This window comes from Eurosta solidaginis, chromosome 4 (assembly GCF_040869045.1).
Source record: "Eurosta solidaginis isolate ZX-2024a chromosome 4, ASM4086904v1, whole genome shotgun sequence".
Taxonomy (NCBI): domain Eukaryota; kingdom Metazoa; phylum Arthropoda; class Insecta; order Diptera; family Tephritidae; genus Eurosta; species Eurosta solidaginis.
The window spans coordinates 234,652,294-234,679,004 of record NC_090322.1 but is presented as its reverse complement, the minus strand read 5'-3'; the positions used below and the strand labels follow the sequence as shown (position 1 = coordinate 234,679,004).

At 37.9% G+C, this 26,711-nt stretch overlaps 1 protein-coding gene across 6 annotated transcripts in view; it reads right to left on the bottom strand.

Moving 5' to 3' along the window:
• LOC137251077 (otoferlin-like) overlaps positions 1-26,711 on the bottom strand; it is a 635,511-nt gene that overhangs the window by 290,505 nt on the left and 318,295 nt on the right. For all 6 annotated transcript variants that reach the window (XM_067785043.1, XM_067785044.1, XM_067785045.1 and 3 more), the window contains one exon: positions 25,643-25,727. In XM_067785043.1, the coding sequence (XP_067641144.1) occupies positions 25,643-25,727 (85 nt within the window). The remainder of the gene's footprint in view (positions 1-25,642; positions 25,728-26,711) is intronic.

Sequence of the window (26,711 nt, the reverse complement as noted above, 5' to 3'; positions counted from 1 at the left end):
ATGCGCTCGAATCCATTGCTCACGTTCTGGTTTGCCAAAAAATGGCTGACCATTCCGTCATGTCGGACGGACGAACATGGCTCAATCAAATTTTTTTCGATACTGATGATTTCAATATATGGAAGTCTATATCTATCTCGATTCCTTTATACCTGTACAATCAACCGTTATCCAATCAAGGTTATAATACCCTGTGTACAACTACAGCTGTGTATAAAAATCGGTTCAAGATAGTATGGTTCTAAAACCATGATGATTCGAGCAATGCTAACTTTGTGCCTTAACTGTAACTAATTTTCTCCTACTTTCTGTACAAGAAAATATTTTTGGGACATCGGTGTTCCAAAAATAAGTGAAAGAGTTTAGCTAGTTTTAAAACAAATTAATTTAAAAATTTTAACCCAATAAAATAAGATAGAGTAGGAAATTTAAAGGTTTCGAATGGTTAACATTCAAGCTAAAATTTCTAACCGTGTACGGATCGACCAGTTTAACTTAGCCTCATCCTGACACACACAAACATTTGGTGTCAAATCAGGACTTTGTAGGGTTTCTTTATAAAACCAAAATAAGGTGAACTTCAGCCGCAAGTAAAAAAGGAACTAAAATTATAACAATATTAAAAAAAAAAGTTTGGATGTTGTTTCGGGCGGGACTTGAACCCAGGATGTTCGGTGTGAAAGGATCACACTATCACCACACCACTGGGGCTTGCTGTTCACAACTGCTATTACTAAATACAACCTGCTACATTGCCCTAAGGGCTAGTGGTTCAAGAAGGGTGTATAGGATGTTTTTTTTTCTCTTAAAAACCCTAAAGAAATTTATAGATGTGTATATAAAATCAAATATGAATGAAGAATTATAAGGGGGGCTCACCAAATGATATAATATGACATCCGTTTACACACACTGTAATATGAACGCACTCAGTAATATGTCAAGTGCGAGTTAAGCGGGAGTCATTGGTGCCGTGTGTCGTATCGCTGTATCCGTATCCCTAACGTAATCAGCTGTTTATCGTTACGACGGTAAACCAAAAACCAATTGGTTGGCTACGATACGGTTACGACCTTATCGGCACCAATAATCGATTGCATTGATTCCCATAAGGTTGGTCGAATCAGCTGTTATGAGGTTAACGATACGGTTACCGATAAAGCACCGATGTCTGCAGCTTTAGTCAGTCGTGTTATTTCATAGCGAACGGACGTGCAAACCATACCGGCGAGTGTATGCCGCATTAATTCAATCACAATTTTTATATTCATTCATGTACTACTTTTTAATTACTTTTATAATTTAGATTAAATAAATACACATTCATATATATATAATAATCAACATTAAATCGGTATCGAATCATCCTTGACAAATATTCTTAATAAACTTAATTTATACGTTTACTCACTTTACAAGGCATTTATAAGGTATAAAGAGGTGTTTTCTTCAGCACAACATATCTACACCAAAGATCGATACTGCATTGCATAGGGTGATCATGAATACAGAGATAGCCCTGGAAGACCGGGAGCATGCCCCAGGTGTTTTCTGGACATTACTGGGGCTTTCACCAAGATCTTGAAACGAGGAATCATGGACAGTCAACTCTGTTGAAGTCCAGTCAAATTAACGGCATATGCAGCTGATGTTTAAGTCATCATAGACGGCAGGGACCTGGGTATCTGGAGTCGGGTTGACCGGGAACGCAGAAAAGCCGATATAGTATTTTTTATTAGGACATATTAAATCCCTAATTGTACTAAGCCTAAGCTTGGAGGAGTAACACTACAAGAAAAAACTCCATGTGGAAACTCCATGTTTGGATGCAGGGACCCTATCACCCAAACCGAATACCAAAAATGACTCGCATAACGGGAGCCCTAAAAACTACCCCGACAGTAGCATTGCATACCATGCTACAGATCCGGCCTGACGACCTAATGGCCAAAATATCGTGTTACCAATTGCAACAAAGCTTAAGGCCTCGGGGATGCTTAAGTGCAGGCCGTGTGACCATAGCTGTAGAGCGCCATCTTATATCGGGTCCACAATTAACCGGAGGGTTGGCGCCAGGGTACATAAATGACAGAACATACTACACGTGTATATTGATGATTTTCCATTAACGAAAGGGGTTGAGTCTGCTGTTTACTCATATCTCGGAAGAGAAAAGATGGGCATACTAACTGGACACTGCCTTCTGGCGTCACATGCACATATGTCAGGCCTTACCGGTAAAAGCAGATGCAGGAAGTGCAAGCTGCAATAAGACGCGGTTGGGCATGTTCTGTTTTCGTGGCTCCAATTATTAGGGGCGGCGGAGTTGCCACATCTAGAGGCAATACTTAAGCAGAGCCCTAGAAAAATTCTAGTATTTGCCAAGAGGAGGGAGTTATTTTATAACATACTAGCAGATCCGTCAGACGTTGTTCTGCCCTAACTTTGGTCTATCTGCATATATTTTAATAAACTGTTTACGTCTAGGTTGATGCGACTAAATCGTATATCACAATGAAAATTACTTTAAAGATCTTAGCAACAGTGTTTATTTGATATTCATATTACACGCACAATCTAGGGGTATCAAGGTCCACGTTTTGGTTTATATCTCGCGACACTAGTCACTCAGTGGTATAAAAATTACTCTGTACTAAAGCACACATCAACAGCTTCAATTTGATGCCCATAATGTAAAACAAATCCTAGTGTTACCCTGGTCCACGTTTTGGCCTATATCTCGAGACCCTAGTCACCAATAGGTATGAAAACTATATTGTACTAAAGCACACATCAACAGCTTCAATTTCATGCCCATAATGTAAAAACGCATCCTAATGTTACCCTGATCCATGTTTGGCCTATATCTCGAGACCCTAGTTACAAATAGATATGAACATTATCCTGTACTAATCAACAGCTTTCATTTGTTATCTATATTGTACAAACACATTCTAGAGTTACCCGGGTCCACGTTTTGGCCTATATTTCGAGACCCTAATCACCCAGGGGTACGAAAAATACCCCGTATCCAAGTACTCAAAATTAGATTCCATTTGATGCCCATATTGTACAAACACATCCCAGGATTACCCATGTTCACGTTTTGATCTCAAGACCCTATCAAGACGGGATAAAAAATATCCTATGTCCGTCTCCTGGTTCTTTACTAGCCAATTTTTAGTCAAATCGGTTCATCCGCTCTTGAGTTATAAATAGTGTAACTAACACCACTCTCCTTTTATTTTTATTTTATTTCTCCACAATTTAATGGATGTTATTATACATATAAACCTTCCTCTTCAATCACTCTATCTATTAAAAAAACCACATCACAATCCGTTTAGTAGTAGTAGTAGTTTTAAATGTTTAAGCATTCAAAGGGGCATAGAGACGATGTAGCGAAGTCCTGGTACCTGATTGGCTCTTCCGTTTGGTCGTCAAATTAATTCTGGTAACACTATTAACACATTCAGTCCATGTGAGGTCTTTATTGACAACACCGCTGACTCCAAAATTAGTTGCGATATGAGTCCGAAAAGTGCTAGCACTACACTTCATTTTTTTGTTTGTACTAAAACGTTGAACTTAATGAAAATTTTTGGTAGAATAATACGTGTACTAAAAAACTTAAAATCATCAGGACTGCCCATTACAAACATTATCATCATTCATTATTAATTGGCACTTAACCGCTTAAGAAATTTTGGCCACTTCGTAACTAGTCACGCCAGCTATCCCTGTTTCGCGATAACTGAGACCAATTGGGAGCACCAAATGAGGCCAAGCTTCATTCACCTGCTGCTTGCAACTCAGTGGAGGTCTCCCCTTCCTCTGCTTCCAAACTGCATTGTCGACTGAAATATTTTCTTGGCCGGAGTGTTTTCGTTCATTCGCATAACACTACCTAACCACCGAAGACTTTAGGTTTTTTTCGCTACACATCCGTCATATCTGTGAAAAGCTGATACTCATCATTAAACCTCCTTCGATATTCGCTGTCGGCGTCGCGGACAGAACCATAAATCTTTTGGACACTCCAAGAGCCATCTCATTTTCACTCAACTTCGGTCACGATTCTGAGTCATACAGCAGGACAGGTATGATGCGGTCATGTGATGCGGTTTGTGGTTTTTGTTCGTCTAGAGAGGACTTTACTTTTCAATTGCCTGTTCAGTCCAAAGTAGCAGTTGTTGGCAAGAGCTATTCTCCATTTGATTTTTAACAGTCTCGAATTTATATCCGTCAACAGTTGGGTTGCAGCAACTACTTCGTCTTGTCCCCATTTACTGCAAGACGCACTTTGTTCGATTCTTTATCTAATGCCGATTGGCGTATATTCAGGCCAATAAGATCAATATCATCAAATTTAAATATAACGGGGGCTTTTCACGCAGTGACGACATTTCTGTTGACCTCATGAAAGCAGAGTTCAGACGAAACTTTAAGGGAATGTAAAGTTGCATAGTTTGATAAAGCAAGAAATTTTGCGAAAAACTGATTTTTGTGACCTTTGACCAATGATTAGATAAAAATAAAAATAAAACAAGAAACGAAGGCTAAGTTCGGGTGTAACCGAACATTACATACTCAGTTGAGAGCTTTGGAGACAAATTTTGGAGTTGAATGTAGACATAATTTATTTATATACTGTAACTAGCAGACCCGTCAGACGTTGTTCTTCCCTAAATTTGGCCTATCTGCATACATTTTAATAAGCTTTTTCCGTCTAACTCTGCCCTACTCCTCTACACTTTTTCGTTATCTTTTTATTCACTCCTCCCTCCGTATTTTTCGCTTCATCTATCTCCATCTTCGTCTCATTCTATCTCTTTCTCAATGTCCTTCTCGTTTTTCTTTTCTCTTAATTTTTTCTCATTCTTCTTCATCTCTTATTGCCAGTCCCAGAGGGTGGAATGGATTTTATTCCAGTCCCATTCCGAGTCTCAGTCCCAGTCCCAGTCCGTTTCTGGTATACTTCCCGGAAAAAAGCATCGTAAATACTAATATAGGTAAATTTATATACGAAAATTCAGGCAAATCGAATAGGACGTATGTAAATATGTAGGTATGTGGGTATTATTAATTCTTGTCTTTATTTCGGCTTCGCATGCATATTTATCAGTTTTGACAGGTTGATGCGACTAAATCGAATATCACAATGAACTTTAGAGCTCTCAGCAACAGATTTCATTTGATATCCATAGTACACACATTCTAGGGGTGTCCGGGTCCATGTTTTGGAATATATCTCGAGACCCTAGTCACTCAGCGGTGTAAAACTTACACTGTTTTATAGCACACATCAATTTGATACCCATCATGTAAAAATATATACTAGGTGTATCCCGGTCCGCGTTTTGGCCTATATATATACCCTAATCACCCAGAGGCATAAAACTTACTCTGTACTAAAGCACACATCAACAGTTTACATTTGATATCCATTGTATAAACACATTCTAGGGGTAACCGGGCCCACGTTTTGGGCTATATCTGGAGACCCTAGCCTCCCAGTTGTATGAAAATTATCCTGTACTATAGCACACATCAACAGCTTTCATTTGATATCCATTGTATAAACAAATTCTAAGGGTGCCCGGGTCCACGTTTTGATCTCAAGACCCCAGGTACGTAGCGAAAAAAAAGGTAGACGTTGGCCGATTCTCAGACCTACCCAATATGCTCACAAAATTTCAAGAGAATCGGTTCAGCCGTTTCGGAGGAGTTAAGCCTCTAACACCGTGACAGACGATTTTTATACTCAGTTGAGCAGAGCTCACAGAGTATATTAAGTTTGATTGGATAACGGTTGGTTGTACATATATAAAGGAATCGAGATAGATATAGACTTCCATATATCAAAATAATCAGGATCGAAAAAAAATTTGATTGAGCCATGTCCGTCCGTCCGTCCGCCCGTTAACACGATAACTTGAGTAAATTTTGAGGTATCTTGATGAAATTTGGTATGTAGGTTCCTGAGCACTCATCTCAGATCGCTATTTAAAATGAACGATATCGGACTATAACCACGCCCACTTTTTCGATATCGAAAATTTCGAAAAACCGAAAAAGTGCGATAATTCATTACAGAAGACAGCTAAAGCGACGAAACTTGGTAGATGAGTTGAACTTATGACTCAGAATAGAAAATTAGTAAAATTTTGGATAATGGGCGTGGCACCGCCCACTTTTAAAAGAAGGTAATTTAAAATTTTTGCAAGCTGTAATTTGGCAGTCGTTGAAGATATCAAGATGAAATTTGGCAGGAACGTTACTCCTATCACTATATGTACGCTTAATAAAAATTAGCAAAATCTGAGAAGGACCACGCCCACTTTTAAAAAAAAAATTTTTTAAAGTAAAATTTTAACAAAAAATTTAATATCTTTACAGTATATAAGTAAATTATGTCAACATTCAACTCCAGTAATGGTATGGTGCAACAAAATACAAAAATAAAAGAAAATTTCAAAATGGGCGTTGCTCCGCCCTTTTTCATTTAATTTGTCTAGGATACTTTTAACGCCATAAGTCGAACAAAAATTAACAAATCCTTTTGAAATTTGGTACGGGCATAGACTTTATGACGTTAACTGTTTTCTGTGAAAATGGGCGAAATCGGTTAATGCCACGCCCAGTTTTTATACACAGTCGTCCGTCTGTCCTTCCGCATGGCCGTTAACACGATAGCTTGAGCAAAAATCGACATATCTTTAATGAACTTAGTTCACGTGCTTACTTGAACTGACTTTATCTTGGTATGAAAAATCAACGAAATCCGACTATGACCACGCCCACTTTTTCGATATCGAAAATTACGAAAAATTAAAAAAATGCCATAATTCTATACCAAATACGAAAAAGGGGATGAAACATGGTAAGGTAATTGGATTGTTTTATTGACGCGAAATATAACTTTAGAAAAAACTTTATAAAATGGGAGTGACACCTACCATATTAAGTAGAAGAAAATGAAAAAGTTCTGCAGGGCGAAATTAAAAACCCTTATAATCTTGACAGGTATTACATATATAAATAAATTAGCGGTATCCAACAGATGATGTTCTGGGTCACCCTGGTCCACATTTTGGTCGATATCTGGAAAACGCCTTCACACCACTCCCTTTTAAAACTCTCATTAACACCTTTCATTTGATACCCATATTGTACAAACAAAATCTAGGGTCACCCTTGGTCCACCTTTATGGCGATATCTCGAAAATGCGACCACCTATACAACAACCACCACTCCCTTTTAAAACCCTCATTAATACCTTTAATTTGATACCCATATCGTACAAACACATTCTAGAGTCACCCCTGGTCCACCTATATGGCGATATTTCGAAACGGCATCCACCTATAGAACTAAGGCCCACTCCCTTTTAAAATACTCATTAACACCATTCGTTTGATGCCCATATCGTACAAACGCATTCTAGAGTCAACCCTGATCCACCTTTATGGCTATATCCCTAAATGGCGTCCACCTATAGAACTATGGCCCACTCCCTCATAAAATACTCTTTAATGCCTTTCATTTGATACACATGTCATACAAACACATTCCAGGGTTTCCCTCGGTTCATTTTCCTACATGGTTATTTTCCCTTATATTGTCACCATAGCTCTCAACTGAGTATGTAATGTTCGGTTACACCCGAACTTAACCTTCCTTACTTGTTATATATTAGAAAATTCAATTTTTGTTAAAATTTGAGTTCCAAATTTTATTTTAAAGTGGGTGTGTTCGTCATCCGCTTTTGCTAATTCTTATGTAAAACTCATAAAGTAATAGGAGTAACGTTCCTGCCAAATTTCTTCGTGATATCTGCAACGACAGCTTTCAAAACCTTCTTTTAAAAGTGGGCGGTGCCACGCCCATTGTCCAAAATTTTAAAAATTTTCTATTCTGCGTCATAAGGTCAACCCATCTACCAAGTTTGATGGCTTTCAGTTTTTCGAAATTTTCGATATCGAACAAGTGGGCGTGGTTATGGTCCGATTTCGTTCATTTTAAATAGTGATCTGAGATGAGTACCCAGGAACTTACATACCAAATTTCATTAAGATACCTCAACATTTACTCAAGTTATCGTGTTTCCAGACAGACGGGTGGACGGACGGACGGACATGGCTAAATTAATTTCTTTTTTCGCCCAGATCATTTTGATATATAAAAGTCTATATCTATCTCGATTAGTTTATGCCGTTACGGGATACCGTTATGCGAACAAAATTAATATACTCTGTGAGCTTTGCTCAGTTGAGCATAGACCTATAGCATACGCTGACGTGTTTACTACGTTTATTAGACTGGGTCGCAAAAAAAAAAACTGCGATAGCTCGCCCCTAAATTTGAAGCTTAGGTTGAGAGGGTTTCGGAAGTTTTATTTTTTATTTTTTTGATCCTTCGAAATACAACCGAAATTGTTTTTGTTTGTTTTGTTATTTGAAATCCAGTTTTTTTACACGCGTATACGTTTACGTTTGCACCATTTTAAGAGTTGATACATAGGCACATATTTCAGTTGAATCTGAGTATAGTGCGTACTGAAATTTAGTAGTACTAATTTTATTCGCGGCAATTTCAGTAGAGTAGAAAAAGTTTGACGCTTAACATCCCATATAAAGTTTAAGCGTAAACGTTTATAGATGTAAAAAAAACACAGCTATTGAAACGTTATTGTTTTGATCTTGAAACTGCATATTTGCATATAATGTCCTCCGAGCTATAACGTCGTTTTAACTTGATTAGGTCACTTAATTGGATTTCATCTCCGCTAAAGTAACCATTTTGTTTAATCATACGAAAGTATTTCCATATTGATGACATTGTTGCTTTTGGACCCTTTTCCTCAAGTCAATAAATTTAGAAGTTATAGCACCGCTTATGTCATTTATGGGTACAAATTAATTAATTATCGCACGTTTTATTGTTAACATATATAATACAACATTTTAATTTTTTGAGAAAACGCTGCCAACGTTTTTTTTTTTTTCATTTTCAGAAGTTCAATTCTCCGGCTTATAACAATAGCTCAGAAGGGCTGACGCCAACTTGGATGATATTACGGTAAACTATTTATATATTAATACGCTAACAAAATGTCCATACAATCAACTGACAGGCTGTTTCGCATAGTTAGCATACGTAAAATCATATAAAAATTATATGAATCGATTCGTATGGATCAGCCGCAGTGCATATTGGCCTATTTTTGTTTATAATTAATAGAAACAGTTTTTTTAAATTCGAACAATCTCTGCAATATCGAAATTTACTGTTGTGCATAAAAGCGCGCCATCTGTAGGACCAAGTATGCAAGCGCTCCAAAACACAAACCAGCATATCATGTAACCACACCGAATTCGAAAAGCGACTACGCAGTGTTGCTCAAATGTTTCACCTACATACATATGCGTACGTGCCAGACGGTTAAAGAATAAAACCTTGTTTCCCATTGTTGCCACTTACATATAGTGGCCTCTACCAAAATCGTAAAAAATTGTTCCAAAACAAAAAAATTTTAAATAGAATTAATTTTTGACCGGCCCATTTTTTGTGGCAAATTTCACTTACCCGTAAATACATAGGTCTTTATTTAACAGATTCGTTTTTTTTTATTTTAGTTGGTTTCAAAAAAACATGAAATCACAAATATTGAGTTAACTTTTTTCGAAGCTACCTAAATTTATTTATAACAATTAATGGCAAATTTGTCCGAAAATATTTTTGCATTTGCAGATTTAATCCGCATTTTAGATAAAGTACGTCTTATACTCAACAAAAAATAAATAAATTTGCTACAAAGATATTACATTAAAATTTGTATATTGTCTTTTATGCTAATGGTAGAGAATGAAAATATAAACTTAACAAACTCTTTTACCTATATATTTCTTGGCTAGACTTCGTTTTGTAGTTTTTAATCAATGTAACTTAAAGTGGTACTGCAAGCGGTGCGAGGAGGAAAAAGCTTCGAATGGCAGAATGAACAGGCAACGTTCGCCGGAAGGCGACAAGCCTGCTTTCAACAGCCAGGAATGACCCAGGCCTAAAGCTGTAAGGCAGATGGACCCCAATAGCAAGGTATCAAGTACCTCGAAAGCTACGAGTCAGAGGGAGGACATCAAAAATGATTAAGTGCCAACTACGGAAGTAGGAGAGAAGTCAAAGTGTGATAACGCTACGACTCCGGCTTTCTCGGAGGTGCTAAAGGGAGTTAACGCTAATACTCCGGATTTTCCAAAAAGATGAGTATGAGGGGTATAATGGTGTGAAGATGATAGTATGCGACAACATCGCGAGCTTGCGGTGGCTGGAGGAAGTAGTCCTAAACCTCCAAAGACAAAGCACGAACGCGCGGTTTGAGTTGGTGGATAAAGCGCAAATCCCCACGGTACAAAAATTTAAGGTATGGATACCATGCGTGATGAAGTCGGAGGATACACTGCGACTTCTGCAGAATCACAATACGAACATACCGACGCAGGATTGGAAGGTACTTACTGTATCTCGGCTTACGGAGGAAGGTCAGTTCTACATCTTCAAATAAACAAGCAGGCGGAGGATATATTGTACACGCAGCTTGCCAAAATTTGCTGGGGTACATGCAAAATTTACATGCGTCTCAGAAAAAGAAGTCGCGAGGATAACAATCCTAATACGCTAGAAGTGGGCGAAGTCGAAAAGGACCTCAAAAGCCTAAGAGCAATAGGACAGGTGGAGGGAGCCGACGTCGCCACGAAGGTGTTAGAAGACAACCAACAGTCAAACGGTGCTGCGAATCGCACAGAGGGACACCCGGCACAGCATTTACGTGAGGCTGAAGGAGGCCTCAAATACTCTAAACCAAAAGGGCAAGGGGAGGCCGACGACTTTACGACGAAAATGCTGGAGGGGGACAAACAGCCCAATGGTGCTGCGGGTCTTACAGCTAAACATCCAACACGGCAAAGCGGCGTCGATCGAACTCCTCCTTACACTTGAGGAGAGTTCGTTTTACGTGGCCTTGATCCAGGAGCCATGGCTCTCATCTGGGGGAAAGGTTTCTGGACTCAGCGCGCTCAGATTTGGCGTATACCACGCGCTAAAGGAAGGACGGGTGCGAGCTGTAGTCATGGCAATGAATCAGTTGCATTCATATATGCTGCCCAATTACACTTCTGTGGACGTCGTAGTTGTGGCCGCTGAGCAAAAGAATAAGCAGTCATTTATCCGAGCATCCTGCTACATGGCCTATGCTGCGCAGGTTCCACCGATGGAGTGCAAGCGGCTAGTACAGGACGAAGGGCGCAAATGAAGGTTGGTAAAATGCGCACCACAATGCGTGGGGAGGAGGAGATATGAACGAGAGAGGCGAATTTCTATTTTGTTACATCCTGCAAACCAAATAACCAACAGGGAAAGTGTCCCTACATACATTGGTCCAACATCCTGCAATGTTCTTGATTGAGCTCCGAACATGAAATATCAATGTATTATTGGATGGTTCTTGATATACTATCCTTCTCCGACCATCCGTATATCACCCTCAGCATCCCCCTAAAGAGGGTGGAGAAGGGAAACCCTAGGTCAACGAACTGGACTAAATTCCTGAAATAGGTAGAAAAAAAAACTGGGACAACCCAAAGAGTTTGCCAATGTGGAGGAACTGGAGGAGTCTAATGAATTTCTAACAAGGACGCTTATGACTGCCTATAACAAAGCTTGCCCTCTAAGAAGATTCAGGGGAAAAGCAAAGTCGCCATCGTGGAGCAATGAGCTGACTCTTCTAAGAAGATAGGTAAAAGAAATGTGTAAGCTAGCAAAGACCGCGGAAAGCGAATCGTGTCGAGACGAATACAGGGATCTACTGAGGGTCTACAAGCGTGAAATTTCCAGCGCGAAGAGAATCTCATGGAAAAGTTTCTGTTCGGACATAGAGTGCTCTAACGAAGCAGCACGGTTGAAAAAAGTCCTAGCAGGGGACAACATAGTCCAGGGACTAATAAGGAAAGAGAACGGGTTATAGTCACGTAATAGTGAGGAATCCCTTGAGGTGCTTTTTGCTACACATTTCCCATCGGAGATGATTTAGAAGAGCTAGCAGACAGCACCAACACTCCGATCACGGAGCGGGTAGTGCCGGGCTTGGTGACCGAAACCAAGATTGAGTGGGCGGTGAAGACGTTTCCTAAGTTTAAATCACCGGGCCCAGATGGTATATTCCCGGCCATGCTACAAGTTTCAAGAAGAGCGGTCGTGGAATGGCTTAAAATAATATTAGATGGGTGAATCATGTATCGCACTCTTGGAGAACTGCTCGCGTAGCTTTCCTACCAAAGGCGGGGAGATCGGTCATATGCATCCAAAAGACTATAGACTCATTAGCTTTACATCATTTCGGCTCAAAACCTTTGAGACGCTGATGATGTGTACATAAAGTCCAACGTGGATGAAAAGCTGCTCTCCACAACACAACATGCGTACACCAAAGGCAAGACGGTAGACACCGCATTGAATAGGGTGGTAATAAGCTTAAAGAAAGCCCTGGAATATAAGGAATATGCTCTAGGAGTCTTCTTAGGCATTGCCGGGGATTTCAACAATGTTTCTAAATGGGCGATTATGTCTGGTCTTAATTACATTAGAGTACATCCAGCCTTAACCAGATGGATCGGCTGCATGCTAAATTGCAGGAAGATTACATCACAATGGCGATTGTATGAGGCCACGAAATCAATGGACAGGGGCACGCCGCAAGGAGGGGTGCTACCATTTCTGCTGTGGACGCTGGTCATCAACCAACTGCTCAGGCGATTCGATGAGGGACCCGTAAAATTTACGGCTTACGCAGATGACGTTGCAATTGTCATAAGTGTTAAGTGCCTTGCAACGATTAGCTCCTTGATGGATAGGGCGGATATAGGGATATTGATACCTGGGCATCTAAGGTCGGGTTGACAGCCAACGCAGAGAAGAAGGCCCCAAATTCGATAAGGCTTTAGTTAGGAGGGGTAACCAGTGATCTTCAACATAAAATTATAGGGATAGATCTTGACGCCGTGGTGTGATTGTAGCGTGTTCTGCCTACCACAATAAAGGTTCTGCGTTCAAATCCCGGGAAAGCAACATTAAACATTTTGAAAAAGTTTTTTTTTTTCAATTATGACGCATTTTTCTAACCAGCGTCGTTCCTCGTTAATGGTTTGGCAAACAATATTTTATCAGTTTTGATGCGAATCAAGTTTTTTGTATTGTTCGCGGCTTTCTAATCTTCCCAAAAAAATTACCCATGCGCTTTTCGTAGCTGACAGCAATTGCAGACTAATTCGCAATATGACCATCGCTTACTAGTTTCACTAAGTAAACTTTAAGCCTTACTGATGCCACAAATAAGCATTACACGTAAGAGTATATACATATACACGATATGTCAATAAATAATATGTTAACTGCTTTTTATACGCACATATTGAATAACATGCAATAAGAGTCAGGTTGACTAGTAGCCATAAATAGTTTATTGACCTGGGGAAATGGTTCAAAAGCAACAATATCATCAATTTTTAATGACTTTTATCTGGTAAAACAAGAAGGATACTTTGGGGGGTGACATAATTATGTAAAAGCGACTGCATAGCTCGAAAGGACATTAAAGGAAAATATGCAGATTTCCATGACAAAACAATGACGTATCAATTAAAAAACTCGAATTTCAAATAGCCAAGCTACTATAAAAAAAACAATTTCGAAGGAAAAAAAAATTTCAAATATTTTTTCCGAAACCCTCTCAACATAAGCTTCAAATTTAGGGGCGGACTTTCATAACTTTTTTTTTTGTGTGAGGACCGACCCGGTCTTATGTTTATCAGTAATTCATTTATTTGTTGAACTGAAAAGCACACAAAATGATTGCTAACGAGAACTTAATTAAGTTCCCATTGTGTCGTGTGAATAAAAAATAAGCAAACGTTGTTTCTTCAAGCTTTCAGAAAATTGTGTACAAACAACTTCAACATTAAAGCTAAATTTATTTAAAGCAAATGCTAAGTTTTTTATTCACTTCATTCATTGTCTTGCAATCTTAAATAAACAGTCTTGACGAATAAACAAACATATTTCAATACGTTTATATCTTTTGCAAGTAAATTCCTTTGTGCGCATGAAATTTGGAGTCATATTTTTTCGTATAAAAGGACCGTTGGTGTCAAGCCTTCTACAGTTATATATTCAACTTCGATTAACTTTGTCTCTAAACAGAAATGAGACCGCTTACTGCTTTACTAGCTGCCCTACTAGCTTTAGTGTTGATTGTGAACGAAGTTTCATCTAACCGTGATAGCCAAACTGACTTTGCAAATGATCCTTCTCAACGTGGAAAGGCACATGATCAACAACAAGATTGTCCTGCTGAGGATGTTGTAACTGACCGTAAATTAGCCTTTGGAAGTATCTTTGGTAAAGGTGGTAAAGGTGGTAAAAGCGGTAAAGGTGGTAAAAGTGGTAAAGGTGGTAAAGGTGGTAAAGGTGATGAAGGTGATGAAAGTGATGAAGGTGATGAAAGTGGTGCAGTATGTACTTTTGATGCTTATGGTGAAATTGTTGAGTTTAATGATGGTACATCTAGTAGTGGAACCAAATAATGGGAGTTCACAAAGTCTACGATCTCCGAAAAATGTACAACAAGGAGGATCAGTAGTCAAATCACAACCAAAACTTCAGAAAAAGTAATGCAATCAGCAGGCGTATGGTCAATAATGTCGCATAGAGCCAAAATGTTTTGGGAGCTTTAACCTTCGTTATAAAGGAAATTACGAAATATGAAATATTAAAATATGTAATGAATTGTAGAATAATAATGCTCTGCAAAAACAACAAAATTGTATTACATTCACTTTTTTTCACGTGTTTTCATGACAATATAAAATGTTAGATTAAGTGTAAGGTATTTACCAAAACTCTTAAGTTTAGGGAAAGCGTCCCGAATAGTCACGAAATTAGTTTAAAGTAATTCCAAAAAAAATTAAAAATTAATCTCAATAATATTAAAATGTTGCTGAAAATAACTTCGTATTGGTCCCAAAATTATATTGAACTGATTTCGCAAGTAAATCTGAAAATATTCTGTATGCCGATTCGACCTCGAAGCAGTCTTGACATTTTTTCCGTAGCGATTTCGAAAAGAAGCCGCAAGTGATTACGGGGTAATCCTGAAATCTGGGAAACAATTTCGAAATAATCCCGCAACATACCCGTATTTGATCACGAAACTGGAAACTTAGCGGATATAATACCGCAGTGATGGAATTTATATTAAAACTAGTTCAAAAATAATTCCGAGAGTAAACTCGAAAGTGGTTGTGGCCACCGTAGTGTGATGGTAGCGTGCTCCGCCTACCACACCGTATGCCCTAGGTTCGCACCCCGGGCAAAGCAACATCCAGAATTTTAGAAATAAGGTTTTGCAATTAGAAGAACATTTTTCTAAGCGGGGTCGCCCCTCGGCAGTGTTTGGCAAGCGCTTCGAGTGTATTTCTGCCATGAAAAGCTCTCAGTGAAAACTCATCTGCCTTGCAGATGCCGTTCGGAGTCGGCATAAAACATGTAGGTCCCGTTCGGCCAATTTGTAGGGAAAATCAAAAGGAGCACGACGCAAATTGGAAGAGAAGCTCGGCCTTAGATCTCTTCGGAGGTTATCGCGCCTTCCATTTATTTTCGGCCATAACCGTTTAGACGGTTGAGCACCAATTAAGTAAGTAAGTAGATTGTAAAATGATACCAAAATAACCACGACATTAGCCTAAAAAAAATTCCGTAATTATTTCATCTCTAAGCATGTACAACATTCCCAGGCTAGTGACTACAATTACAACTCTAAAGAACATATTAAGAAGAATGAATGCTTGTTGTTGTTGTAGAAGTGCTTCGCCCCATCCAAAAGGTGTGCAAAAAGGTAGGCCAAGGAAACTTGCAGTTTGAACAGGTTTGGATCAAAGAGATACGGGTGTTAGAGGCGTTTTTTCCGCATTGCAGTTGGAATGGTAGTTGGTGCCATGTGGGGACACATTACATGAGGGACATACTTTGTGTATATCGGGGTTGTTTATGGTTAAGTAAGAGTTTAACTTATTACAATATACAGATCGAAGTTTTGCCAGAGTGACGCGCGTCTTACCGGGGAGATTGCTTTCCTCAATAGCGAGTTTCGGATATTTGTCATTCAAAACAGGGTGCTATTCGGACTCTTTGTGGATGTTTCTGAGAATCTTTTTTTCTTTTTCAGCTCACAGGGGTGAATTCTATTGTGTCGGTTTTCTTGATATTTCTTGCGGAGATGACTCCTTATGTCACGGGGAGATGGAGTATTTTAAATCAGATGTCTGTCGAAATGCCGAGATGACTGGGTATTCAACAGAAACTGTTTGTTCAGCTTTTCGTTTCTCACCTTTATTGGGATTACTCTCACCTCGCGGTGTAAATGATTTTTTGGTGACATATGTAGACATCCCGTGGTAGCACAACCCTACTTACTTATTGATCTCTTCTTTTTGCTACAACAAACTGCATGCAAACTTAAAATCGCTTGGACACTTAGCAGTTGTAAGAAGCCTGCATACAAGTTTCTCCGTCCAGGAGTCAGCAATAAATTTTTGTTTACAAACAATTAATGAAATCGCTTGGCTTGCTCTTTCAGCGCTCTGGACCCATATCGACTGCAAACCAGGAGGAGGATCATTTGCAGGGAACATTTTTTATATCACCAGGCGCTCATAAAAATTAGCGTGTGACCGTCAAAAGTATGAAAAAAATTTTTGGCGTTCTTACGCATACTTGTACATTCCTTGTACGCATGAGGCTATACTCACCCTTTCTCATATTTCGAACTTTCGAATGAGGAGAAAAATATTATTTTGTTCCCCCAATGGATTCCGCCTTTACCTGAGCCAAAAAAAAAAACTAAATAGAAAATAAATGAACTAATAGCTAAATTAAACATAAGCAAGTAAAGGTCGTCTAAGTTCGGGGGTAACCGAACATTATATACTCAGCGTGAGTTTCAACTGTACAGTTCATTTCAGATAAATTACTCGAATTTTGTTACAAGGGATTTATTTTTTTGGGGGCTATAGAAATGTTGTGTAAGGCTTGATCGGAATAGGGACGTGGCGACGCTCAACGGTGGGGTATTTGATCAATCTAGCTGGCCAAAATTAAAACAGCAGATATTTCTGTTCAATAGGTGATTGTCTCATTTCATTGTTATGAAAGGAAATATTTGACAGTATATTCACGGTGTTCCGCGCAGAATTACTATGGATCGGGCCCCCAGTTTCGGATGGACGCGCGGGTATGAGCAGCCGTTTTTATACTCAGCTGAGCAGAGCTCACAGAGTATATTAACTTTGTTCGCATAACGGTAATCCGTAACGGCATAGACTAGTTGAGATAGATATAGACTTCTATATATCAAAATGATCTGGGTGAAAAAATAAATTCATTTGGCTATGTCCGTCCTTCCGTCTGTCCGTCCGTCCGTCCGTCTGCAAACGCGATAACTTGAGTAAATTTTGAGGTATCTTGATGAAATTTGGTATGTAGGTTCCTGGGCGCTCATATCAGATCGCTATTCAAAATGAACGAAATCGGACTACAACCACGCCCACTTTTTCGATATCGAAAATTTCGAAAAACCGAAAAAGTGCGATAATCATTACCAAAGACGGTTAAAGCGATGAAACTTTGTAGGTGCGTTGACCATATGACGCAAAATAGAAAATTAGAAAAATTTTGGACAATGGGCGTGGCACCGCCCACTTTTAAAAGAAGGTAATTTAAAAGTTTTGCAAGCTGTAATTTGGCAGTCGTTGAAGACATCATGATGAAATTTGGTAGGCACGTTACTCCTATTACTATATCTGTGCTAAATAAAACACGCCCACTTTAAAAAAAAAATTTGTTTTTAAAATCAAATTTTAACAAAAAATTTAATATCTTTACAGTATAAAAGTAAATTATGTCAACATTCGATTCCAGTAATGATATGGTGCAACAAAATACAAAAATTTTCAAAATGGGCGTAACTCCGCCCTTTTTCATTTAATTCGTCTAGAATACTTTTAATGCCATAAGTTGAACAAAAATTTACCAATCCTTGTGAAAGGATGTGTAGGGACATAGACTCTATGACGATAACTGTTTTCTGTGAAAATGGGCAAAATCGGTTGAATCCACGCCCAGTTTTTATACACAGTCGACCGTCTGTCCTTCCGCTCGGCCGTTAACACGATAACTTGCGTTCAGGTACTTATCTTGGTATAAAATATGGCCGAAATCCGGCTACGACCACGCCCACTTTTCCGATTTCGAAAATTACGAAAAATGAAAAAAATGCCATAATTCTGTACCAAATATGAAAAAAGAGATGAAACATGGTAATCGGATTGCTTTTTTGACGCAAAATATAACTTTAGAAAAAACTTTGGAAAATGGGCGTTACACCTACCGTATTAAGTAGAAGAAAATGAAAAAGTTCTGCAGGGCGAAATCAAAAGCCCTTGGAATCTTGGCAGGAATAGTGTATATGTATATGACATATATGTATATGACATATACATATAAATAAATTAACGGTACCCGGCAGAAGATATTCTGGGTCACCCTGGTCCACATTTTGGTCGATATCTGGAAAACGCCTTCACATACACAACTACCGCCACTCCCTTTTAAAAACCTCATTAATACCTTTAATTTGATACCCATATCGTACAAACACATTCTAGAGTCACCCGTGGTCCACATTTATGGCGATATCTCGAAAAGGCGTCCACCTATAGAACTAAGGCCCAATCCCTTTTAAAATGTTCATTAACCCCTTTCATTTGATACCCATATCGTACAAACAAATTCTAGAGTTACCCCTGGTCCACCCTTATTGCGATATCTCGAAAAGGCGTCCACCTATAGAACTAAGGCCCACTACGTTATAAATAATCATTAACACCTTTCATTTGATACATATCGTACAAACACATTCCAGGGTTACCCTAGGTTCATTTTCCTAACTGGTGATTTTCCCTTATTTTGTCTCCAAAGCTCTCAGCTGAGCATTTAATGTTCGGTTAGACCCGAACTTAGCTTTCCTTACTTTTTGTTATTAAACTTTGAAACAAACACAAGCTTATGTATTGCCAAAAAATTACTGACATGATATGCCATGAAAAAAAGATATATCTTTTTGTTTGCAAGGTTATTAAAAAATTTAATGTTGAAAAATAGTATTACAAGTGGAATAGCTTAGTGAGAACAAACATATGAATTAAAAACACATTTACCCATCCTAAAAGAAAATGTAACTAGATTTGATTAAGGCTTAAAGCTGGAGACATTGGTGCTTTATCGGTAACCGTATCGGTAACCTTATAACAGCTGATTCGACCAACCTTATGAGAATCAATGCAATCGATTATTGGTGCCGCTAAGGTCGTAACCGTATCGTAGCCAACCAATTGGGTTTTGGTTTACCGTCGTAACGATAAACAGCTGATTACGTTAGGGATACGGATACAGCGATACGACATACGGCACCAATGACTCCAGCTTAACAAGTGAACACGTATTTAGGTTAGAATGGTACATTGCTTTTTAATCAAAAAATACATCGAACTGCACACAATTGTTATACAACTTTAGATGTGCGCGGTTAGCTCCGTTGACGTTGCAGATGGGTTTTGGGGTATGTATACTATTCAGTGAAAAAAATTGGAATATTTTGAAAAATCGTCTTTTGGCGCCCATTAAAAAAATTTCTTCCAATTTTCTCTTACAATAAAATTGGTAAGTGAAATAGCATTGATGAAAAACTATTTTTCGCCAAGCTATAGCTTATTATTCTTGTCTACGACCCTTTTAAACATCCTTTACCGTTGAAAGTGGGCGTGGTCTTTAACCGATCCCGTCCATTTTTACTAGAAATATTTCCTGCTATAGAGAAAATATATGCACCCAATTTTATTACGATCCGTTGATTTTTCTTCGAGTAATGGCTCCCGAAACATAGAAAATTGCTTGGTCAAAAAGTGGAAAAAACAAAATTTTTTTTTCATTTTTCTTGTTATAGTTGCACTTGGGAAATGAAACACTATGAAAATGAAACTTTTTTGCAAAGATATAGCTTATTTTATTCATCCAGGACCATTTTAAAAATCTTTGTATAAAGTGGGTGTGGTTCTTAACCGATTTCGTTAATTTCTCTTCAAAGCATTCTTTTCAGTTTTTATTCAAAGATTCCTTATAGTAAAGGCAACCTCTCTGTCGAATTTTGTTATGATAGGTTTAACGGTTTTTGATTTATGATTAAAAATATTTGTTAAATTGATTTTGTCACAAGTGGGCGATGCAACGCCCATTTTCAAAAGGTGTTTCAAATGTTTATCTCAATATCAGTCCAACCATCCAATTTCAACATTATAGGTGTATTATTTACTTTATAATCAGTTTTTATGTGTTTTCCAAAATGTTATATATGGAAAAAGTGGGCGTGGTTATCACCCGATTTTGCTCGTTTTATATAGCTATTGGTGATGAGTGTCAAAGAATCCAAATTTCAATAAGATATCTGAATTTTTACTCAGATTATGGAAATCACAGACAGGCGCACGGACGGATTGACGAACGGACGGACGGATGGCTAAATGAATTTCTTTTTTTGCCCAAATCATTTTGATATATAGAAGTCTATATCTATCTCGATTAGTTTATGCCGTTACAGGGTAGCGTTATGGGAACAAAATTAGTATAATCTGTGAGTTCTGCTCAGCTGAGTATAGGTAAACTTAAGTTATGTTAGCAAAGTTAATATACATACATACATACATACATACTCTGAGTAAAAAAAAATATTGAAAAAATATAATTTGGCGCACTTTCCTTGCCGTCTTTTAAAATAAAAATAAAACAAGTAAGGAAGGCTAAGTTCTGGTGTAACCGAACATTACATACTCAGCTGAGATCTTTTAAGACAAAATAAGGGAAAATTACCATGTAGGAAAATGAACCTACGGTAACCCTGGAATGTGTTTGTATGACATGGGTATCAAATGGAAGGTATTAAAGAGTATTTTAAAAGGGAGTGGGCCATAGTTCTATAGGTGGACGCCATTTCGGGATATCGCCATAAAAGTGGACCAGGGGTGAATCTAGAATGTGTTTGTACGATATGGGTATCAAATTAAAGGTATTAATGAGAGTTTTAAAAGGGAGTGGTGGTAGTTGTATATGTGAAGGCGTTTTCCAGATATCGACCAAAATGTGGACCAGGGTGACCCAGAACATCATCTGTTGGATACCGCTAATTTACTTATATATGTAATACCTGCCAAGATGTCAAGGGTTTTTTATTTCGCACTGCAGAACTTTTTCATTTTCTTCTACTTAATATGGTATGTGTCACACCCATTTTACAAAGTTTATTTCTAAAGTTATATTTCGCGTCAAGAAACCAATCCAATTACCATGTTTCATCCCTTTTTTCGTATTTGGTATAGAATTATGGCATTTTTTTCATTTTTCGTAATTTTCGATATTGGAAAAGTGGGCGTGGTCATAATCGGATTTCGCTCATTTTTTATACCAAGATAAAGTGAGTTCAGATAAGTACGTGAACTAAGTTCAGTAAAGATATGTCGATTTTTGCTGAAGTTATCTTAAGGGCCATGCGGAAGGACAGACGGACGACTGTGTATAAAAACTGGGCGTGGCTTAAACCGATTTCGCCCATTTTCACAGAAAACAGTTAGCGTCATAAAATCTATGCCCCTACCAAATTTCAAAAGGATTAGTAAATTTTTGTTCGACTTATGGCATTAAAAGTATCCTAGACAAATTAAATGAAAAAGAGCGGAGCCACGCCCATTTTGAAATTTTCTTTTATTTTTGTATTTTGTTGCACCATATCATTACTGGAGTTGAATGTTGACATAATTTACTTATATACAGTAAAGATATTAAATTTTTTGTTAAAATTTTACTTAAAAAAAAATTTTTTTTTTGAGTGGGCGTGGTCCTTCTCCGATTTTGCTAATTTTTATTAAGCGTACATATAGTAATAGGAGTAACGTTCCTGCCAAATTTCATCATGATATCTTCAACGACTGCCAAATTACAGCTTGCAAAACTTTTAAATTACCTTCTTTTAAAAGTGGGCGGTGCCACGCCCATTGTCCAAAATTTTACTAATTTTCTATTCTGCGTCATAAGTTCAACCCACCTACCAAGTTTTATCGCTTTGGCTGTCTTTGGTAATGAATTATCGCACTTTTTCGGTTTTTCGAAATTTTCGATATCGAAAAAGTGGGCGTGGTTATAGTCCGATATCGTTCATTTTAAATAGCGATCTAGGATGAGTACTCAGGATACTCATCAAGATACCTCAAAATTTACTCAAGTTATAGTGTTAACGGACGTACGGACGGACGGACGGACATGGCTCAATCAAATTTTTTTTTCGATCCTGATGATTTTGATATATGGAAGTCTATATCTATCTCGATTCCTTTATACCTGTACAACCAACCGTTATCCAATCAAACTTAATTTACTCTGTGAGCTCTGCTCAACTGAGTATAAAAATATATAATTTATTTTCAATTAATTACGTTTCATTACTGCTATGAACCAGGAATTTATTTCTCACAATAAACAGCTTTTGGTTTTGTTGTTACCTTCTTGGAGATTTTGTTTTCAACTTCACCTAAACTCGATATCCAATGTAGGATATCAACTGTAGAAATGTGTTGAATATTCATTTGAGAACTGTACATTTCTTAAAATCTCGCAAAGGTCGGAAAATAATTTAAGAATGATGTTGTTGTTGTTATTGTTGTAGCGATAAGGGCACTCCCCGAAGGCCTTGGGGAGTGTTACCGATGATGATGGTCCTTCGCCGGATGCAGATCCGGTACGTTCCGGTACGAAGGACGACCATCTCGGGAGCGATTTGGTATGACCACATGCGACCTTCTTGGCCATACCGCCCTCCCACTCCCTAGAACCATGAGGATTTAGGGGTCGCCAGAGCCTCGGCTGTTAATGAAACAGGATTCGCCACGGATATGTGAGGTTGACAGTTAGGTTTGGAGAAGCTATATATTGCGCTGGCAACCTGAAGCGGTTGCGCTACACAACTCGTTGAATCAGGTATTTTAGTCACCTCTTACGACAGGCATACCTATCGCGGGTATATTCTGACCCCCTAACCCGTTGGGGGTTAAGAATGAGGTTTAAGGAAGGCTTCGACGTTGGAGATTCGAGAACTATACATTTTACAAAATTTCTCAAAGGTTGGATAATGAAGTTGGATATCAACTAGAGAACTGGTTTAAGAATAATTAAATAATGATATTGGATATTACCTCCTGAGCTAGATATATATAGCTGGAGAATTTTCCACGTTTGTTGGGAAAACAGAATCCAGCTGTTGCCGTATCTACAAATTATCTAGATAATAAAAAGCCAATGTTGCCGCACAAAAAGTCTACCTCAAAGGCGGTCTTAAACTGTGACTGAAAAAATGCTCAGTAGTTTAACTGGAGTTTAAATTTGAATAGATTTTAAGTAAACTTAGTTTAAGCTAAGCTTAACCAACTACTGAAAAGGCGGGCCTAAGAGAGCTAACAGGAAATCTGAGAAATGTTAGCATTTGATTTCTTATTTTTGGCTGAAGTTTGAAGCGTGTGGTGAAACTCAAGACGAGTGAGTGTGGTGATACTCGAGAGGTGTCCACACCCAAAATGTTGGAATCTAGAAAATCCGCCTTCTCATTAGGTGTATTCTCTGGTGTTTGTAAACACTGTATCTTTATTTCCAACGAAAGAGTAGTGCATACATCCCTTCCTGAATCTAACCTATCGATACATAAGTATATAACTCTTTATACCATGGAATTATAGTTTGGTCGTAAAAGGGCGCCCCTTAACATTTCAACTTGCCGATTTATATAATAGATTTTCAGTAAATGTTTTTTTCTGAGTGCAGGAAAAGGGTAGTTATGTAAGTTATGATGTTTTAACATTTAACATCAAAACGAGACATATTTTATAAAGAATTAAAATGATAGTGATAATATGTTTTGTGCGAAACAAAAGCAACAAGTATTTTCCACGCTCATTAATTTAAATTAGGTACCAATGAGCACAACCAGGGCCGCGTAGAGGGCGGGGCAGTCAGGGCAATTGCCCTCGGGCCCGGAAGGTTTTTGGGGGCCCGGCAAGGCAAAGCAGTAATGACAGTACTCTCAAAGCAGTATTGACAGTGGCTCAAAGTTGACGGTAATCTACGATCGAAATATGGAACTGAAAGCTAGAAATGCTACACTGGACGTGGAAATAGAAAAATATACGTAGCCTGATTGATGACTTGAAGAAGTTCAGGGATCAATGGTCGATCATACTTCAAGAATGAAAGGTTCTGGCAGAGAGTATAGGAGTTGTGAATACCTTCGCAGAAAAAAGAAGGAAGATAAGAAAGCGCCAGTTCCATGAATTACCTGGCGAATCACCTGAGTGTGATTCCGAAACTCAATTCAAACCGCAAGTTTTTTACGTTTTTTTGGACTGCTTGATTGGTAACATGACAAGACGTTTCGAAGCCGTAACTGACATTGCGATTAAACTTAGTTTTTTGTGGAAGTATCAGGATCTGACGGAAGAAGAGCACAGAGAAAAGGCAGCGGCATTCTGCACGATTTATGGCATCGATATTTCTACGGATCTAATAGATGAAATCATTCATCTCAAAGCCACCCACTTAGCAAATTTGGGATGTGATTCGCTGCCATCATTTCAACTTCTGAACAAATTTCATGACTTGAATATGGAAGTATTATTTCCAAACATCTGCATAGCATTAATAATATTTTGCACACTTACAGTCAGTGTGGCTGAACTGGGGAGCGTTCTTTTAGTCTATTGTCTCGCGTAAAAAATTGTTACGTTCTACTATGACCCAAAATCGCTTGACAAGCCTTGGAACATTGGCATTGGAGTCCAGCCTTGCTAGCAGCATTAGTTTTGAATCGGTAATTTCCATATTCGCAGACCAAATAGCACGGAAGGTTTTCTTTGGCTGATTCAAGCTCTTAAAATGTACATATTTAGAAAGAGTTAAGTTAAAATCTAACACTTCATTTATGTAAGTGCTCCAGTAAAACTTATTTCATAATAAATAAAATTGACAAAAATTTACGTATGTTATGTTATTTTTTTTTACTGCATTGAGTTTATTTTTAGGGGGGCCGTAAACACGAACTGTCCCAGGGGCCCGGCTCGGCTCTCTGCGGCCCTGAGCACAACTCCATGTTACGCAAAACAAAAATTTTTGTTTTTGTGCGCACTGGTATCTGCTTTAAGTTAGTGAATGTTTTATAAATAGTTGACGTTTCAATCCCTGTTACACGTTTTGAAAAAACCATTGCTTTAAATTTATTATCGAGGAAAATGTTACAGCCCATTATATATTTGCATTGAATTTGTTGCTTTTTTTTGTACAACACTGTAATAAGTAGACATGCATACAAAAGTATAATATAATTCTATAAACATTAAAAAAACTTATTAAAAACAATTTTTCACTTTTACATAAAAATTTAAATACCCGGTGCATCATAAACTGTCGACAAATCAATTTTAAAGGAACCAACGAGTGTACCAGAGCGTAAAAATTTCCGTGCTTGTATAACCTAAGAGTAAATTTAATTTGGATTAAAGTAAATAAATACTGTCATAAACAACATACAACAGCGAATACGAAAATAGCAGCGGAAGATTTAATAAAATTGTGTCTATTATATTCGTTATTTTTTTTATGCGACTGTTTAAGAAAAAAATGTTTTCGAAAAATTTCGAAATTTCGAAATTTGTATTTAAAAATTTCTGACAATTGTTCAAGTATGCCGTTTTGCAAGACGAATTGAGTACCAAGTGTTGTTATCCCAACAGCTGATTGCTTCTTCTTGATTATTTTCCATACACCGTCTTGTACAGCAATATGTCAATTAAATTAATGTCTGCACGGCGAATTGGCTGTATTCGCTTTGGCATCACCTTGTATAGACCCGCCTTGATGTCAGTTAATCAAAATCAATGAAAATGTTTTCCTTCACTTCACATTCTTCTGCTTCGCCGTGCAGAACTCGTCATGCCATCGTCTTGTATAAATTCGCTTTGGCTGTTTTAAAGCCCAATAAATTTTTGTCTAAAAAAGTATAGATTAAAAAGTTCCCTTAAAATTCGTGCAGATATTTGACATTTTTTTCCGAAGCGTGTTTTACATTTTTTTGCTCTAGCTTTATTTTTAAAGTGGAAGAAAATGTGTAAATCCATTCACAAATAAATTGTTGAGAATCAATGCAAGTTTCAAGAGACCTATAAGTTGTACTTTGTCAGACTAGAGTTGATTGGGCTACAAAATTGCATGCCCGAAAAATTCGTATATCTCTAAATAAAAATTTCGAAATTTTGGTAAGATGATCTCGATTTTTATTGTAATGTTTTTGCGATTGGTTTGCAGAATTTCAATAACGAAATTCGAAGAAGTTTTTCTTACACTATCGAAAATGTAAAGAAGAAGAATTAGTTAATGAAATTTGATAAACATTTCCACTGCTATTTTCTAGTTTGCTATACAATTTTCTCTTCCTAAGCTAGGGCAACCCAAATTATAC